Raw genomic sequence first — 18149 nt, forward strand, 5'->3', positions numbered from 1 at the left:
TGTGAGAGAGAATCGGTAGGTGTGTGTGCGGGAGCTTGACATAATTAGGCCGGCGAGTTTAAAAAGGAAAATCACACAATTATTATTAAGGTGAGAGAGCTGACGAGCGGAGACCTACATTTGAGTGCTGCAGAGGCGTTGAGAGTTCTGGCACTGCCTTGGGCACGTGACTGGGAAGGGGAGAGGGGAGAGGTGGGGAGGACCGTTTCTGACTGTTTGCCTCGTTGGCAAGGCTCACAAGTTTCAGAGCATGATGCAGCCACTGTGCCATAGGCAAATGTAACAGAATGATGACGCCAGGTAACAGGCTGATGCCAGCGCATGCCAAGAGATGGGTGGTGACTCATAGGGGGTGGGGTTAGAGTATGCAAAATTTCCATGTGCGTGGACTAATACAGTAATAGACCAATCTATGGAAACAGTGGTGTGTGAGTATGTGTGAGAGAGTCTGTGTGTGTGTGTTGTGTGTGTGTGAGAGTTGTGTGAGCGAGAGAGCGAGAGAGCGAGAGAGAGAGAGAGAGAGAGAGAGAGAGAGAGAGAGAGAGTGTGTGTGTGTGTGTGTGTGTGTGTGTGTGTGTGTGTGTGTGTGTGTGTGAGTGAGTGAGTGTGTGCATACCTGTAGTGCACATGTGTGACTGTGGGCTGCCTGTAGCCGAAGATCCACGTCTGAATGTCCATGGGTCTGGCCTTAGGGTAGCCTATAGTCACATCCACCACCCACTGCAGACCCCTGGATTTACTGCCTACTGAGAGAGAGAGAGAGAGCGAGAGAGAGAGAGAGAGAGAGAGGGTAGGGGGGGTGGAGTCATTAAAAAAACTGCATGAAGATAGACTTTCTATCTGTAATTCTTACATTTTCATGAGTTAAATGTGTGTGTGTGTGTGTGTGTGTGTGTGTGTGTGTGTGTGTGTGTGTGTGTGTGTGTGTGTGTTCATGTACAAGCATACCAGATTATAGTGATAGTGTGGGCAGCCATGGCCCACTGGTTAGCACTCTGGACTTGTAAACGGAGGGTTGCCGGTTCGAGCCCCGACCAGTGGGCCACGGCTGAAGTGTCCTTGAGCAAGGCACCTAACCCCTCACTGCTCCCCGAGCGCCACCGTTGTTGCAGGCAGCTCACTGCGCCGGGATTAGTGTGTGCTTCACCTCACTGTGTGCTGCGTGTGTTTCACTAATTCACGGATTGGGTCCCTCCCGGATTTCCCTCAAAAAGAGTATATACTTAGATGCTTGATGGTATATTCGGAGACAGCCAAAACTGGCCTAGGGTAGCTCAAATGATATCAAAGTGAACAGCTGAACTGTTGCACTTCCACGTTCACAAATAGAAAGATGGAAAGAGAGTGAGAGGGACAGAGAGAACGCGAGCGAGAGATGGCAGGCACCGTCAAAGACTGAAAACATCACCATCCACTGGCATAAACATCCGATCAGAGACGAGAAAGACGAGCGAACCATGTGTCAGTTTCTCCGGGGGGTGTCAAGATTGCCAACACACTCATAGCCAGGGCTCCGAACCGGTTCAAGGAACGAAAACGAACGGAATTTTACGAGGAGCGGAAACGGAAAAAAAAAAAAAAAAAAATGGTCTTCAACTGTTCCGGAACAGAAACGTTATTCTGAAATCCACAAAACCGGTTAATAACGTTTTTTTTTTTTTTTTTCATTCTCTATATATTTTATACAATTTCACAAAAGCATATCCTAAGTGTTCTACTCGTTTGATTGTAGGCGAACAGCCTAATAATTTGATTTCTGCAGTTTGAAAAAAAAAAAAAAAAAAAACGAATAAATGGACCTTTGGTCCAAATGTGTATATTTTGTCTTGCTGTTGTAATGTAACCTATCCGTCTGCCACTTCGGATCTTAGGCCAGCTCGTAGCGTAGGCTACTGAAACTGATTTGGAAATTGTTTGTAGCCTATGCGTAATAGCCTATTTTGCCTGTCCACGCCTTGTCGTTTTAAAGTTTGAAATGTTTGCGCAATTATAGCCTATTCTATGTAGAAGAGTTAAACGAGAAATTTGAGATAGGCCTTGTCAGCAACAGACAGGTTCGTTTATAAACAGGGTTGGAATTATAGCGCAAGCCTTTGAAGATCTCCATATGGATAAAACTTAGGCTACAACCAGGTAAGGAGTTTAGCACATATCCAGAAATATTTTTGATAAGAAATTATTTATAGGCATAGGTTAGGCCTACAGTAAGTCTGTAGGCTATGGGATGGATAGCCCATCTGAATGTTTTTGGATGCCGCCTGTGATTTATTATTTTTGGGCATAGCTACGGTATAGGCTAAATCAAGGGGAAATAATGACTAGGCCTACGTCTATTCTAAGGTAAAGTCCACAAAAATAGACTTGATAGGCCCGCCAAACAGTGCCGGAACTTTAAGAATGAACGATATTTTGCGTTCCGAACCGGTTCAGGACCGATATGTTGGTGGTGGAACGCATGCAAGAACGAAAACGTTAAACATAGGCCTACCTGAACCCTTCGGAACGAAACGTTTGAAAAATTATTTCGTTTTCAAGCCCTGCTCTTGGCACCACAGGCAGCACAGACAATGGATTGTAACAAAGACAGCTACCACTTCTCGCCCCTCCCTCCCCAGCACAGGATCCACTGGGGGAGGGAAAAGAACCAGCGCTCAGCTGGGGGTAAGAAAGCGGAGCCATGGAAACAGAGACGGACATTCTCACCATCACACAGGGGCCATCTAGGATGGGCGAGGGCTGACCATTGGTCTGGTTTCTTTGCTACATAGGGAACTGGACGAGAATCTTCACATGGAAGTCATGGACGCACTCCATCAGTTAGGTTTAGATTTAAGTGTGCACAATTTAATTTTTAAGAATGGAGAATTATTTCAAGGTACAGACAGAAGTGGTAAAGCCCAAGATGTCTACCAACCACAACACTACCACGTAATACCCACCTAAAAAGTAAAATCCAAGTATCACTCCCAAAAAGACCGCTTCAAGTCACACCAGCTACTTAACTTTAATACCTATCAGTTGCTATACACAACACCTTGTGAAAGCCCTGGCTTGGCAACAGCGGACAAGCATAAATTACCACACTGGAGCAGCATAAATTGCATCAGTGTGGTAGTCATCTGGTTCTTAAATCAGTTTAAGTGAAACAATCACAAGGATTTATATTTACGGTGTAAACAAATCCATTGTAAACAAGCTGAGTATCTGTCCCAGCTAGAGCAGACGTTATAAAGCAGCTGCCAATGGCTTGTTTACCAGCAGTTCCGGCTGCTATGCCATGATTTTAAAAATCAGGCCAAAACCAAAACCAAGGTGCAGAATGAAAAACAAAATTGTGTGAAATTGCTGAGAGCATTAAAAGATTTGAGGAGTTAGCAGTAATCGGGCCATTTCAGAAGACTTGACTCTTGCACAACAGAGCTGTGTAGTAATCTGTGAAGTCAGGGAGTGTAACTCCGTTAAAATGAGTCTGACCTCTCGATAAGCATGGCACGCCTTGGGTGGGTATTGGCCTTCTACTCTACTCCTTATTATTCACCCAAAACTCATCTCCTCACTCACCCGCAGTCCGACTCCATGAGAAGAGACTAAAAGCAAAACTGGATCACATCAGTCATCAGTGAGTTATTAGAGACACACAAACGGGGAGTATCTCTACAAGTATTAGGATCTCGCCAGCAAAAAAAGTGTGCACTCAAAGTGACTAGTGACAGTTTGTAGTCTGTTTGCATCTGTGTAACTAGGCCTACTCATCTCCTTCCTGTCTTTGCCGTGCTGAGAAACTTCCGTTGTGAACACGTGCACCTAACATTATATTACATTTGGCTGACGCATTTTTAGACTAGTCTTTTTAGTCGAACAGAGGTGGCAGTCCCACAAAGACATGGTACGCCGGCGCTTCAATAGTCTTCATCCAGCAGCCCAATCCCAACCCTTCACCAGACCCAGTCCCCTCCTCCCTCTCCTCCAGGGGACTGGCCTGGGCTGGTCTTAACTCAGGATTAAGAGGGGGCTCCAGCGAAGAACTGATGACTCCTATACTCCTGAACGCCTATTACACTCTTGAAACGAATGTGTTGAAAATAAAACACAACTTGTCCAGGGGCGGGTTTAAGATAAGATAAGATAAACGTTATTGTCTCTCAAAGGGGAAATTTGTCTTTGGCTGAAAGGTGCATTCACTATGAACAATACAAGCGACCAACAATCACATGCAAGCAGGACATGACCCTGATACAGGGAGAAAATAGCCCTTAAAATATGTAAGAATGCATAAATACATTAATTGTGTAGTGGAGCCACTTAGTTTTTAAACCAAACTTTGTTGGTTGCAACGCAATTTCCCACTGCCAACCAACTAGGCTGCTAACAGGTTAGCAACTATGGTTTTGGGAAACGAACCACAGATATGGAAAACACAGTTTGTGGTGTTTCTAACACATTGTTTTTGTTATTCATATTAAGAGTGTACACAGTATGTTTTGCAAACAACAATGTTTTAACACATCTTTAAAACCAGGGACAACACAGTTTGTACTGTATATGCAATCTGGGAAAATGGGTCCATTGAACTCTGTGACTGAATCATCAGGACACACACACACACACACACACACAGACAGCACTAAATGAGTACATACAAAGACACACACCCCTCCACACGTGTACATACATGTGTTGTGCACATATGTTCATGCATACGCACACAAACTCACCACCCACCCGTTGACTACCCACATGACCACCCAGTAGACAGAATTTGCGCACCGAGCATGCAAGTGCTGCAGAAGGGTGCAGTGCCTTTAATCTTGCAGGGGAGCACATCACTGCAGAGGACGGAGAACAGGGACAAGACTCCAAGACTGTGTGTGTGTGTGTGTGTGAGAGAGAGAGTGTATGTAATGCTATTAGTCTTTAAGGACAAGAGCACTCTCTGTCATACGCAAACACACACACACACTCCTGCGGTAATGGCTCTATTAGTAGATGAGGTTATGGGAAGCCATAGAGGACACGCACGTTGTCCTGCAGCCGTCTGAGCACAGCGCTCTTCCAGGGCAGTCTGGGAGGGTGTTTGTGCAAAGAGTTCTCTTCTGAGGTCCTACTTTGATCTGCCTCTGTCCGTGTGTGTGAGCTCTGTGTGTGTGTGAGAGCTCTGTGTGTGTGTGTGTGTTTGTGAGCTTTGTGTGTGTGTGTGTGTGTGTTTGTGAGCTCTGTGTGTGTGTGTGTGTGTGTTTGTGAGCTCTGTGTGAGCTCTGTGTGTGTGTGTGTGTGTGTGTGTGTGTGTCACAGCCCTTCACTCCACTCGATTTCTGCAGTTCTCCTGCACGCTTGTCCTGGGTTCTATGTTCTTGAGTGCTAATTGCATTTACTGAGGTGATGCTTTTGATAAAGGCAGGCCAGAGGGCACGTGATGAGAGGCTAGGCTACTCATTAGTGTGGTACGCAGAGGCAGGCCATCGGGAGTGCTGGAGTCGGAGGCAAAGTGTCTTCTTATGCATTATCCCTGCTTAATTCAGAAGTGTGTGTGTGTGTGTGTGTGTGCTGGGGATCAGTGTGGTCCCTGGTTAGAGCTGCTGTCGTAGTAGTAGTCTTCTGGTGCTGCTGTGTGAGCACTCTTGCTGACGACACAACACACACTCTGTTCAAATTACATCCCGAAAAAGGCCAGTCATTTAAAATGGATTTTGAGCCCTGGCCAAGGGATCCCAGATCTCTTTCTGTGTGTGTGTGTGTGTGTGTTCACACAAGTCTTGCTGCCATGCAGTCTTTTTTTCACAGGCTCAGCTGCCTCATCAAACAGACAGACAGCGCAGAGAGCAAGAGAGAACACAAGGAGAAAGCGAGTGAGACAGCCAAGGACAGTGAGACAGAAAGAAATGATAAAAAGAAAGGAATGAAGCGAGGTGAAAGGTGAAGCGTGAGGAAGCAAACAGAAGGGATTGAGGGAGAGAGAGAGAGAAAGAGAGAGTCACAGACGGACAGAGAGAGATAGAGCTCATTGATTGGGCTGCCGGTTGTCATCGGTGAGGCAGAAATGGCTCTGCTAAAAGGACACAATTAAGAGCTCACCAATGATGAATGGGAGGAATAAGATCAGCAGGAGAGAGGGGGGGAGGGCAGAGAGAGAGAGAGAGAGAGAGAAAACTCAAGTCTTTCTTAATTGTGAAGGGAGATGTGGTGCCAGTATTTCAGGCTGCTGGTCTCCTGACAAAGCAGAAGCTTCCAGCTGGAGGAGAGGAAGAGAGAACAAGAGGCATGCTAGAGGAAGAGAAAGAGAGAGGATGGGAGGAGGAGAGGAAGAGAGAACAAGAGGCATGCTAGAGGAAGAGAAAGAGAGAGGATGGGAGGAGGAGAGAACAAGAGGCATGCTAGAGGAAGAGAAAAAGAGAGGATGGGAGGAGGAGAGGAAGAGAGAACAAGAGGCATGCTAGAGGAAGAGAAAAAGAGAGGATGGGAGGAGGAGAGGAAGAGAACAAGAGGCATGCTAGAGGAAGAGAAAAAGAGAGGATGGGAGGAGGAGAGGAAGAGAGAACAAGAGGCATGCTAGAGGAAGAGAAAAAGAGAGGAGGAGAGAAGGAGGAGAGGAGGAGAGAGAGGAAGGAACAGCTGCTGGGCTCTGAAAGGGCCCTCTGTGCATTTCCTGAACTTCCAGTTGCAGTGGACACACTCCACCACACACACAACGGTGTCCAATTAGTTCTGACGAGTCTGTGTGTGTGTGTGTGTGTGTGTGTGTGTGTGTGTGTGTGTGAGTATTTTTGCATACATGTTTGTATGTGTGTATTTTGTATTTGTGCATATTGGATTATGCCCAAGCAGCAGTGTGTGTGTGCGTGCGTGCGTGCGTGCGTGCGTGTATGTGCGTGCGTGTGCGTGCGCGTGCGCGTGTGTGTGCGTGCGTATGTATGTGCGTGCGTGTGTGCGTGTGTGTGTGTGTGAGTATTTTTGCATACATGTTTGTATGTGTGTATTTTGTATTTGTGCATATTGGATTATGCCCAAGCAGCAGTGTGTGTGTGCGTGCGTGCGTGCGTGCGTGCGTGCGTGTATGTGCGTGCGTGTATGTATGTGCGTGCGTGTGCGTGCGTGTGTATGTATGTGCGTGCGTGCGTGTGTGTGTGTGTGTGTGTGTGTCTCTAACTGCATGTCTGTCTGCACCCCCGCCCAGTGCCCAGTAACTGCTTACACATCATCAAAATAACTCACGACTCAGTGTCTGCGTGAATCTCAGGAGATAAGCACAGGCCGGCCTTTGGAGCCTCCTAATAACAAAGCAGCCCTCCTTAACCCCACCCCACCCCGCATTAGCACTCAGCATTCTGCATTCTGCAACTGCACCCTCAGGAGCTGCAGTCATGATGACTGGGGCGCAGTCTACCCCAAACAGCATCAGCAGCACTACTACATACACATGCGCTGCCAACGGCTGACCCAGAAACAGTTTTTTTTTTTACGACGAGACCTGCAACATCAGCTATAGGGGTTGTTTGTTTCTTTCAACTTGCCTCAACTGTTTTGGATGTTCAGTTTTCCTTGTTGTGCTCGGAGGAGCTCCTCTTCTCTATTGCGCCACTGAGCTACGCATAGATCTGTCTCACTTCCAGTTCAGTTCAGATCCAATTGAATGTTTTTCTTGTTTAGCAATCCTGGACAGGCATCCAAAAAGGAGGCTGTGAGTATAAGGGGGAAATGTGCGTCATATCAGGGGAATGACCGCTTGGTCAGAGATGAATTGAGCCTGTATTGTACGAAAGTTTGTTTGGTGTGCTACTAGTATACTGCTCAAAAAAATTAAGGGAACACTTCAATCATACACTGGATCGGTACTCTGACACTGTTTGGTTTTGAGCAAAAGTAAAACTTTTGAGGCGAGTGTTTTATTTTGCAAGAACTGTCAGACATTCTGTGAATGTAGTTTGAGAATGGAGAAAGGGGTGGAAGGTTTCAAAAAATGTGTTATAAAACAATTATAGAAAACTGTAAGCGTTCCCTTATACAAGTACATTGTCTAGGGATCTGGTACTTCCTGTATCAGGGGTATTGCGCTTGTCCTCCCTGACCACTCCTGAATGACCTGAGATCAGTTCTATTGCTGATTACCAGGAACTTCCTTTCTGGTGAGGAGCCGTTGCAAGAGTAGCAAGAGTGAACCAATAGCAATTAGAATGCATTGACTGAGCTCTTGCTCCACATCCATCATGTCTCTCGTCAGCCTTACAGGCACAGAGCGAGGGAGGCAGAGAGTGAGACGGAGAGAGAGATTAAGAAAAGGTAGACTACATGGTAAAGACAAAGAGACAGACTGACAGGAGGGAAGAGCGGTGCATCATAATGGAGAGCTCAACCTGTGCAAGCACGGACATTACTCAGTACCCCAGCTACAGTGGACGACACCGGCCATGATAAGAGAACACACGCGCACGCACGCACACACACTCAGAGTGAACCTGAGAGAGCTAACCACGGTCTGCTCAAAACATTTAGCCATATATGGCATTTCTAGTTTAATCCTACAGTTGGCTTCGGGGAGTTCCCATACATTAGTTTCATGCATTACAAACATCTAAATCAGTCGTTATCCTATATGAACATGTATATAAACATTTCAGCTGACCCTAGAGCACTCTTACATCACCAGCACTAGAAAAGCCAGCGTGGTCAGCTACAGCACATCAATTCATGCACAACAGACCCAAGAGTCTCTCCGAAGCCAGCAGAAAAGTCAAGCACTCGAGGACTTAAAAACAGCATCCATCACTGCTTGGCTGGGTTGCGCCATACTTTGGTGTTGTTTTAAACACACTGTGGCTGATTGGGTGTTTTTTTGGAATGGAGAAATTAACACACTTTCACTCCCTCTCCATCTCTCTTTATCTCTCTTTCTTTATCTCTCTCTCTGGGAAGCCAGCCATCAGCAAACTCCCCTGCTCCATCAGCCCAACACTGCCAGGTCGCGCTTAGCCATTTTTAGAAGCTCCATTGGCTGTGAAAACAAATCTGTACAAAAACGCCATTAGAACAGATACCGCATGGATCTGCACCCTGTGTTAAAAAAACAACACCACAAACTGCAACTGCACACTCATGATGGGAGGCCATCGGGAACGTTTTTTGGTATATCCAGTTTTTAATATATTTTTTTTCGAAGTGTTTACAACTTAGTGTTAACTAATAATTGTTGCAAACTGGTACTACGAACAAAATATTAGTGCTTTCCTGGATCTACATCCTTATGCATGCTTCCTGCCAGGACTTTTACGGGCTTTTCCCAAATCACGGAAGTAACGTCGTTGCAGCGGTATAGTAGCAGATAGTAGCATCCATCAGACAAGTGTTATTTAAATAAACTCCTGGTGTATTTACAAACTTTTCAATGCCTCGTTTTAGGAGTAAAGAACATAGTTGTACTACTGTAGAAGTTTCGTACCATTCAGGGCATTATTAGTGGGGTAATTTACGAGATAAAAGTTGGTACCATTACGACTGCAGAAACTCATTCGTTTCTGACAGCGCTACTCGACCAGGGTTCGACCAAGAGAAAACAGGTTCTGGGAGGGTGTTTGGCTCGGGGTCATGGTGCAAAGGACCCTAGGGTGAAATTACCCTGAACCATCGCTTTAAACAGACACCGACTAGTGCTTACTGGCCCGTTAGAGAAGAGCTTGGACCAAATTTATAGAGCTAGGGCTAGTATGCTGCTGATGACAAACTGCCCTTTACGCATCGTGACTCGGTCCAAGGTTGGCAGTGCCCGCTGAAATCGGAACTCTGGAACTGTGATGGGAGTGAATTCACTCCTCTGGCTTCCTTGAAAATGGGGAAGTGGGTTGCCTCGGTGGGGGCGCGGTGGGGGGCTGAGGTGGCCGTCTACTTCCAAAGGAGATGTGGATTAGAGTGGAGATTTATGGTCAGAAAAGAGGAAGGAGATAGAGGGAAGGAAAGAGAGAGAGAGAGAGAGAGAGAGAGAGAGAGAGAGAGAGAGAGAGAGAGAGAGAGAGAGCGTAAGCGTAGAGAAAAAGAAGAGATGAATGGGGGGATAAAAGAAAAAAAAAACGAGGGAGAGAGAGAAGGAGAGGAGGATGGAGAAAGAGAGAGGAGGATGGAGAAAGAGGGAGAAGGCCTTGAGAGGCAGAGGCAGAGTGATTGGGCAGGAGATCTAATGGAGCGGAAGGGCTGTGGGAGGTTCAGTGAAGGGACAGGGACAGAAGTCTTTGTGTGTGTGTGTGTGTGTGTGTGTGTGTGTGTGTGTGTGTGTGTGTGTGTGTGTGTGTGTGTGTGTGTGTGTGTGTGTGTGTGTGTGTACGCATGACAGACTGCCTGTGAGGGTATTTAGCATGTCTGAATATTTAAACTGTCGCTTGAATATGGAACGCTGAGTACGTGTGGTTACGGGCTCACCCATCAGCCTGCTAATTTCCTGCTGATGCCCAAGGAGGGCATGTAAACACAACATGCATATGTATTTGTATTTGTGTGTGTGTGTGTGTGTGTGTGTGTGTGTGTGTGTGTGTGTGTGTGTGTGTGTGTGTGTGTGTGTGTCACAGAAGCATATACCCACATATGCATTCATGCCCATGTGCATCTATTTGCACACACAATATGTGTATCATGTATAAGGACATCCACACCAGTGTGTGTGTGTGTGTGTGTGTGTGTGTGTGTGTGTGTGTGTGTGTGTGTGTGTGCGCGCATCTGCTAACGACACGCATGCTCATGCGTACCTGTCGGTCCGGTGGTGGCGGAGGCGTCTCCGGCTCCCAGGGTGCCGTTCTCCTGCTGCGGCCCCAGCGTCTTGAGGATGACCTGCGTGGCGCCCAGGCGCGGCAGGGTGACGTGCGTCAGGTGCGGCAGCTCGTTCTTCTTGGCGAAGGCCTGGCTGGTCTCCCGCCGCTTGCGCAGGAAGCCGCCCTCGGGGAAGAGCACGATCCACTTCCGCTCGCGGCTGTAGTAGAACCTGTCCAGGTGGTCCTTCAGGTACACCAGCTGCTTGTCCCGGTGCGCTTTGCCCTGGTGGGGAAACCGGACATAGGAAGTCAGTGCTGTTAAATGACAGGAAGTGATGCGAGCAGGAGGAGGAAGTGGGAGAGGTCACTCCTCCGCATGCAGCACGTCTAACAATTCAGAAATGGAAGATTGGGTGGGGGAAATAGATCTGACTGCATTTATAGCATAACATCCGAGGTAGGTCAACTTCAAATCCCACACAGTTGCCTGAAGCAGTTAATTCTGTTGGAGTCTTTGATTTGCAGCTCAAAGATAGCCCACAAACAGGGCACAATAGGAGGGTGGTTTGAACCCAGCAGAGGAGTAGCTCATCGAAGCTCAGGCGAGAGGCTCTATCTGAGACTGTGATGCCAATTAGGTGACTACTGGGACTAACGTTTAGCGCCGGTCATCAGAGGGAACCCTACGAGCAAAACCGCTCAAGCCCATCACCGCTTAGACAAACAATTAGAGTCGGCTGCACAGGAGAGGGTGGGTTGGTGGCACGACGGCGGCTCAGCGGCAAACAACTGAAACAACTGTAGCAGAGTGCAGGGCGAGGTGCTTCAGTGGCATCTCAGCTAATATCCAGTGTCCATCCCGGCCACCTGTCAGATAGATAGGTAATAATATGTATAGTATACTTTTTTGATCCTGTGAGGGAAATTTGGTCTCTGCATTTATCCCAATCCGTGAATTAGTGGTAGTAGTAGCTCTCTTTATATTTTTTTTGCTTTTCTTTGTCATAATAGCAAATCCCATGTGGGCTTTGTATTTCTCTCCAAGAGCTCAGGAGCGAAGAGATGAGAGTCTAATTGTATAGCATGACTCTTTCGATGCTAATGAGGTGAGTAGAGAGCGACTTTATCTGGTTACTGACGGTTCACTGGATAATTTTATCTTGACAAGCAACCCTTTAATGGATGACTACTGGAATGAGCTAATGGATAATGGCAGAATGTTTTTTCAGTTTTTCAATTTTTCAGTGGCCCCTTTAAGACGTGTCAGTGGGGCTGATGTGAGCGAGAGAGTGGGAAAGATGAGAGAGAGTGAGAGGTTTCAGGCAGAGCTCAGGTTAAAAAGGCTCTCTGGTTGAGGGATTGAGAAAAGTTCTGCACAGCAGTACTGAAGAGGTATGGTGTATGTCTGTGTGTGTGTGTGTGTGTGTGTGTGTGTGTGTGTGTGTGTGTGTGTGTGTAAAAGAGACAGATACAGAGTCCTTTAAAACAAAAGCAGGGGTTCCCACAGCAGGAACTCGGCACACTACCGAGGTAATGGGGACATGTACAGGACCCCCCCCCCCCCCGGTATTCAGCCCTTTCAGCTGCTGCGTCTCCACTGCTTAGAGGACTTAAAGATGCAGCCATAATCACAATGATTAGATGAACTAAAGTACGATAGCAGTTGCAGAAAATACCATCACCACAATGACGGACCACACTGGTGTTAAATGCTTTATTAGCATTTACTAACGTGTTCAGTTACAGTAATCTAAACATTCCTACTTCCTAAATTTTTCACCTCGGATAGCCCATCAATAGATTATGCGCAAATACCTTCAAATGGAGTGAACTGAAGTCAATAGACACCACAGGCTACCTAAGGCACTCAGCAAATAGGTGCCGTCACATGCCATTGCTGACATTTTTAACTGGCAAGTTGCCTACCCCTGAGCTCATTTCACCCTTGTAAAAATTCCTGAAAGTGGTCATACAGGGGTAGTCCCTACAGTGGAAACGACCCTAAAGAATCTACTTTGGGTCATTGTGCTATTGTACACAAGTTTTGCATCTTCATGTAAATGCAATGGACACAGATGTAAGTGCATGCTACTGTGCGTCCATCTGTGGAATTGAAAGATTCCTGGAGTCAGGGAACAGAGGTGTGTGTGTGTGTGTGTGTGTGTGAGGGAGAGGTGTTGAGGAATGCGCACAAATATGTGAGAACAGCTAAAGTCCAGCAGCCCATCATCAGCTGAGCAGTGATCTCCACCTACACCGACACAAATTACTGACCAGAGGTCACCTCAGGCTAACGTTAGCTGGCTGGCTAACACTGGCGCATTTACAGAATTGATTAATGCATGTTGTCTAAATACATAAAAAATGAAAACTCTGACTCAAGTGACTTCCAAAGGTCCATCAACTCAGCTGCATCTATAATACAGAGGGGGACACGTCAAGGTAGCACTGTTATAGCATAAAGCCTCCAGAAGCACTAATGCCTTCACCAAAACAGAACTTCTCCCATTAATGACGCCAAGACGCCGTTTTGACTGCAGTGTTATATTAAAGGCTTGCGGTCCAAATGCACTAAAATGAACCTAGTGGCTCCTGGCTGACATGTCTTAATCCAAACAGCCTATACCTCAGCCAACACTTTTAGACTATCCTGGCCAAGAATCACCAACCAATGGAAGGAGGACACAGTCACCCTCTGAAATATGAGCATCTGTCTTGTTGCGGTCACAGGGATAATACTGCCACAGTTCATTTCTCCTCCACCACTAAAGTGCAATGCCAATCCTTTGCTGGAGCAGGGTCAGCATACGCAACAAAAGATACATGAATATCTGGACTGTGTTGCGGTCTGCCACTCCAGATGAAAGTGCCAGGTAATATTTTAGTGTCAGACGCTGTTTGGTCCTTCCAATGCTAAAGGACCCGTATGGGGTGAGATAACCTTTATTGCACAACGGCACTGGCTAGTCTAGCCACTTTAGAGAGGGAGGATGATTTGGTGGGTGGTAATGAGTGTTGGGCCTGATTGCTCTGCATCTGTGGTGCTTTACCTGTCTGATGAAGAAATCACCGTGGATCAAGGACACCAGGCCAAAGTTTGTGTATTTGAACACGTGGTCCATCAGCCACATCATCTTCCGCACCACCTGAAATTAAGGACAACAGACAGCACAGTTTTATCAGATAGATAGATACTTTATTGATCCCCAGGGGAAATTCAAGAAAAGTATCAGTGCTCAAAAGATCAGCGCGCAGTTAGAGGGGACAACAGACACACATAATCAGCACTCAGTCGGAGAGGACAACAGACACACAGTCTCATCCGTGCTCAGTTAGAGGGGACAACAGACACAGTCTCATCAGTACTCAGTTAGAGGGGACAACAGACTAGCGTTAATTTTGTCACCTATTTTTAATTTAGTCTTAGTCTTAGTCTGGTGACGAAATGTCCTTTTTAGTCTTTGTCATATTTAGTCATTCAAATATCATTTTTGTTAGTCAAGTTTTAGTCGACTAAAAGTCTCGTCATTTTAGTCTAGTTTTAGTCAAAAGAAAACTAAAGGTATCTTAGTTTTAGTCCGTTTTAGTCAACACATTTTAGTCTCTTTTTTTTATAACAAATTTTTTTGGTTCTGATTACCATTTGAGTCAAATAGTGTTTCACACATCTCAATTTTCAAACAATATTGTGTGTCCACAGGGCTACTCGTCTGTTATAATTACTCATTCAGATTTTTTGTCAGTCAGTATGTTTACATGCACAGGTAAGTCGAGCTACAGTTATAGCTCGGCTGGGATTTGACCATAGACAGTAAAAGATTTGACTGTACCACTGTCATATTCGTAGACCAGTGTTTCTCAAAGTGTGGTCCGGGGATCACTGGTGGTCCGCAAGCTATCCCAAGTAGTCCACGAGCAGACGTGGTAAAATATAATATAGATGAGTTGTTTGCAATATTGAACCAACTTGTATGTAAAAACAGTTCTGCAACACTGTCTATGTAAGATATGCCAGTTTAAATCATACAGTATGAATCCACACAATAAGCAAAGTGCAAAGACAATAAGCAAGGTGGTTCAGTGAGTAGTCCTATTGTGTAGACTAATTATAGGCTATTGTTGAAGTAGGTCTAATCTTTTTTTTTTTTTAGCTAGGGTTAGTTAAGTGGTCCTGAAACTGAAAAAGTTTGAGAAACACCGTCATAGGCCAAACCCGGAGTATGTTTTACTCCGCCTCGCTAGATGGCGATATGCGCCCAAACACAACACATTCCCCAAACAGACTCTCCTTCTTAGCCATAGCTAACTTGCTAGCGAACTTTCCATATTAGCTTACTTGCTAGCAAACTTTGCATCATCAGTCTACCTAGTTAAATAGTTGACATTACATGATGAACATTTTCATATGGACATTCTGCGGGATGGTAATTTGTATGAGAAGCTTCAACTTCTGGGTATGTAGCATTGTGGCATAAAGCTTAGGTAGTTAGCTTGCTAACTCTGGCAGAAATTGCAGTGTTCTTGTTCCATGTAGTTTCGTGTTGCAGCCACAGGGTTGCAGCAACAGCACGTAGACTAGCCTACAGGAAAGCTGAACGTATGAACTCATTCGGAATATTTTGAAAACATAACAGCTAGATATTCTGTCTTATCATTTTGTAGACGAAAATGAAGAGAGATTTATCTTAGTTTTTATTTCATGCAAAACATTTTAGTCTCGTCTTTTTTCGTCAACAATAATGCATCTTAAGATAGTCTTAGTCAGTGTTTCAGGACATTACTGCCGTCAAGTCATCGTCTCGTCTTAGTCATGAAAAAAAAGGTCGTTGACGAACATATTTCCTCTAGTCTCGTCTGACGAAATTAACACTACAACAGACACACATAATCAGCACTCAGTCAGAGGGGACAACAGACACAGTCTCATCAGTGCGCAGTTAGAGGGGACAACAGACACACATAATCAGCACTCAGTGGGAGAGGACAACAGACACACAGTCTCATCCGTGCTCAATCAGAGGGGACAACAGACACACTGTCTCATTAGCGCTCAGTCAGAGGGGACAACAGACACACAGTGTAATCAGTCCTCAGTCAGAGGGGACAACAGACACACAGTCTAATCAGTCCTCAGTCAGAGGGGACAACAGACACACTGTGTCATCAGTGCTTATCTTGTGTCATCACGACTTTGCATACACCTGCTGCCAGCACTGTCTAACACAAATGCAAACACAGCCTGGAGGAAAACAAACAAACACACAAGACAAAGTATCTTTGTGAGTGGTCATCATATCTGCTCTGACACTGGCTGTACTAAAGGTGGAGGGTTTTGGACAAAGGTCAGCTTTGCCCTGTTTTTGCCCCCTCCTGGGAGGGCAGCCCCTGCTCTGGGGCAAAGGAGCCGGGGCAAAGGAGCGGGGGCTGCAGCTGCTCATGCTGATCGTGTCACTCCCTCCCTTGGCACGGGCGACATTAGCGCCTTCGCTTCTCCTGTCAGCTACTGAGGACTGGCACATCAACGTCCCAACACACGCCCAAACACAACACACACAAACACACACACACAGAGACTTTGAAACACACCCAAAACACAACACACACAGACCCTCTTGACATGATCTATGGCCCTGGGCTTGCAGGGAACCAGACAGATAGCTTTACCCAACCAAGGTCTGTCCTCTCTGGGGGGGAAGGACTGCCCAGGCCCCAGGTCTTTTCCGCCATAGCCGCTGATTGGCAGAGTAGCCCTTCATGGTGATAAACTGCACGACAACCCAGTCCTGTGACAACTACTCGCCTCTGTTTAGAACACAAGACAGACTGGACACGGTCGACCACTGCACGCTTGCATTATTAGTACCGTTACTCCTAAAATGGTTTCAGTGTTGAAACGAGTTTGTTGTACGTGACTGTGCTCAACAGGCCATGAGCTTTTTGATTGCTACTGTAACCCACACATCACATCACATCACATGCTGACTTCATCAGGGTGTGTACAATAGAGACAATGAGAGATGAGAGGGTGTGTGTGTGTGTGTGTGTGTGTGTGTGTGTGAGTAACTTAATCCTTTAGAGGATAACTGCGAAGCACATGGATCAAAGAGACCCTTGCTCTGGGCTGGAGTCTGTTGTGCATGAGTTGCACACCAGATTGTAATTGTGTTAAGTAAAGGCATCGATTGGGCCTTGAAGCCCTGCCAAGTGCGGGCACCTGACACCCATGGCCCAGGCCTTCTGGAGTCTGGGTGCTTGCCACAGGCGGACGGATTTAAGCATCACTGCAGGTCAAACGCTGGGGATAAGGCAGGATCGTCTGAGGAAAAGGGATTGGTCATACCTTTTCGGCCGGCAACGTACTTTCTGTGGAATGTGTCAAAATCTGCTTTAAAATCAGACTTGAGAGTTTTGGCTTCTGTACGCAAGTGCAATATTAAGATAAAGCTTAATAGGCTTCTATAAAGCACTTCGAAAGGCTTACCAAAAACATTGGCGGCGGCGGCCACATTTAGGAGTGAATATTAAAAAGCCATTTACAAAGACATTTTTGGTTTATGACGCAATTTCCTCAAATTTCACTCACAAAATGGTTTTGACCTTCAAATGTAACTCAAGCAGTCTAACCAACTTTCCTTAAAGCCCCAAGCCTGTGCAAGTTAACAGCCCTTTTGTATGGGTGGGTGCTGGAAGGCATTGCATCCAACCTGACAAAATGAACTCAATTCATTTCCCTGACAATGGAGGGTCAAGAACCAATTGGGAGGGGTATGGGAGGCAGTGATTTATATTTATAGACCAACAACAATGGAGACAGCCAGCCTCCAATTGGGCAAATGATTGTGGGGGTAGTATGTAGGCTAAGCACAGAAGACCCAGCGACACACGCACTCCCTGACCAGACCTGACCTTGGTGTGTGTGTGTGTGTGTGTGTGTGTATGTGTGAGTGAGACAAGAGAGCCACAAAGTTAAGAAGGGCTCAGAGATGCAAAGCAAAGAGCAAACTGTGAAAAGCCAACTTTGGCCTCATGGGTCAACAGACTTCAAGAGTTGATAGGAACTAATTTGGGATTCAAAACGGAAGCACTAAAACTGATGCGGACTGTGCTTGAATAATACTGAAACTTCTACGTTACTCTTACACAATTGATTCTTAAGACGGAACACATCAACACCTCTGTGTGCAGAGTCCTGTTCAGTTAATATCGCTGGACAACGCAGAAATCGGAGACACTATTTATTTACAAGGCTAACGAGGCAGCTGGAGGCAATTTTGTTTTATTTTCAGGGCGGCTATTCCTGCAGTGGCCATGAAGGTCTAAATGCTTAAGTGTTATTAAAAAAAAAGTACCACATTCAACTGCTTTTACCCTAGATGGCAGCAAAAAATTGTAACAGCGCAAGTGGCCCTTAAATGACCTGAG

At 46.0% G+C, this 18149-nt stretch overlaps 1 protein-coding gene across 7 annotated transcripts in view; it reads right to left on the reverse strand.

The window, feature by feature from the left end:
• Window positions 1–18149, reverse strand: part of lpgat1 (lysophosphatidylglycerol acyltransferase 1) — a 46164-nt gene that overhangs the window by 16543 nt on the left and 11472 nt on the right. For 5 of the 7 annotated variants that reach the window (XM_042095446.1, XM_042095450.1, XM_042095444.1 and 2 more), the window contains exons 4-6: window positions 13778–13873; window positions 10725–11010; window positions 617–746 (exon numbers count right to left, since the gene is read on the reverse strand). In XM_042095446.1, the coding sequence (XP_041951380.1) occupies window positions 617–746; window positions 10725–11010; window positions 13778–13873 (512 nt within the window). The remainder of the gene's footprint in view (window positions 1–616; window positions 747–10724; window positions 11011–13777; window positions 13874–18149) is intronic. The other 2 variants (XM_042095448.1, XM_042095445.1) reach the window with 1 other exon arrangement.

This window comes from Alosa sapidissima, chromosome 6, assembly GCF_018492685.1.
Source record: "Alosa sapidissima isolate fAloSap1 chromosome 6, fAloSap1.pri, whole genome shotgun sequence".
Classification (NCBI taxonomy): domain Eukaryota; kingdom Metazoa; phylum Chordata; class Actinopteri; order Clupeiformes; family Clupeidae; genus Alosa; species Alosa sapidissima.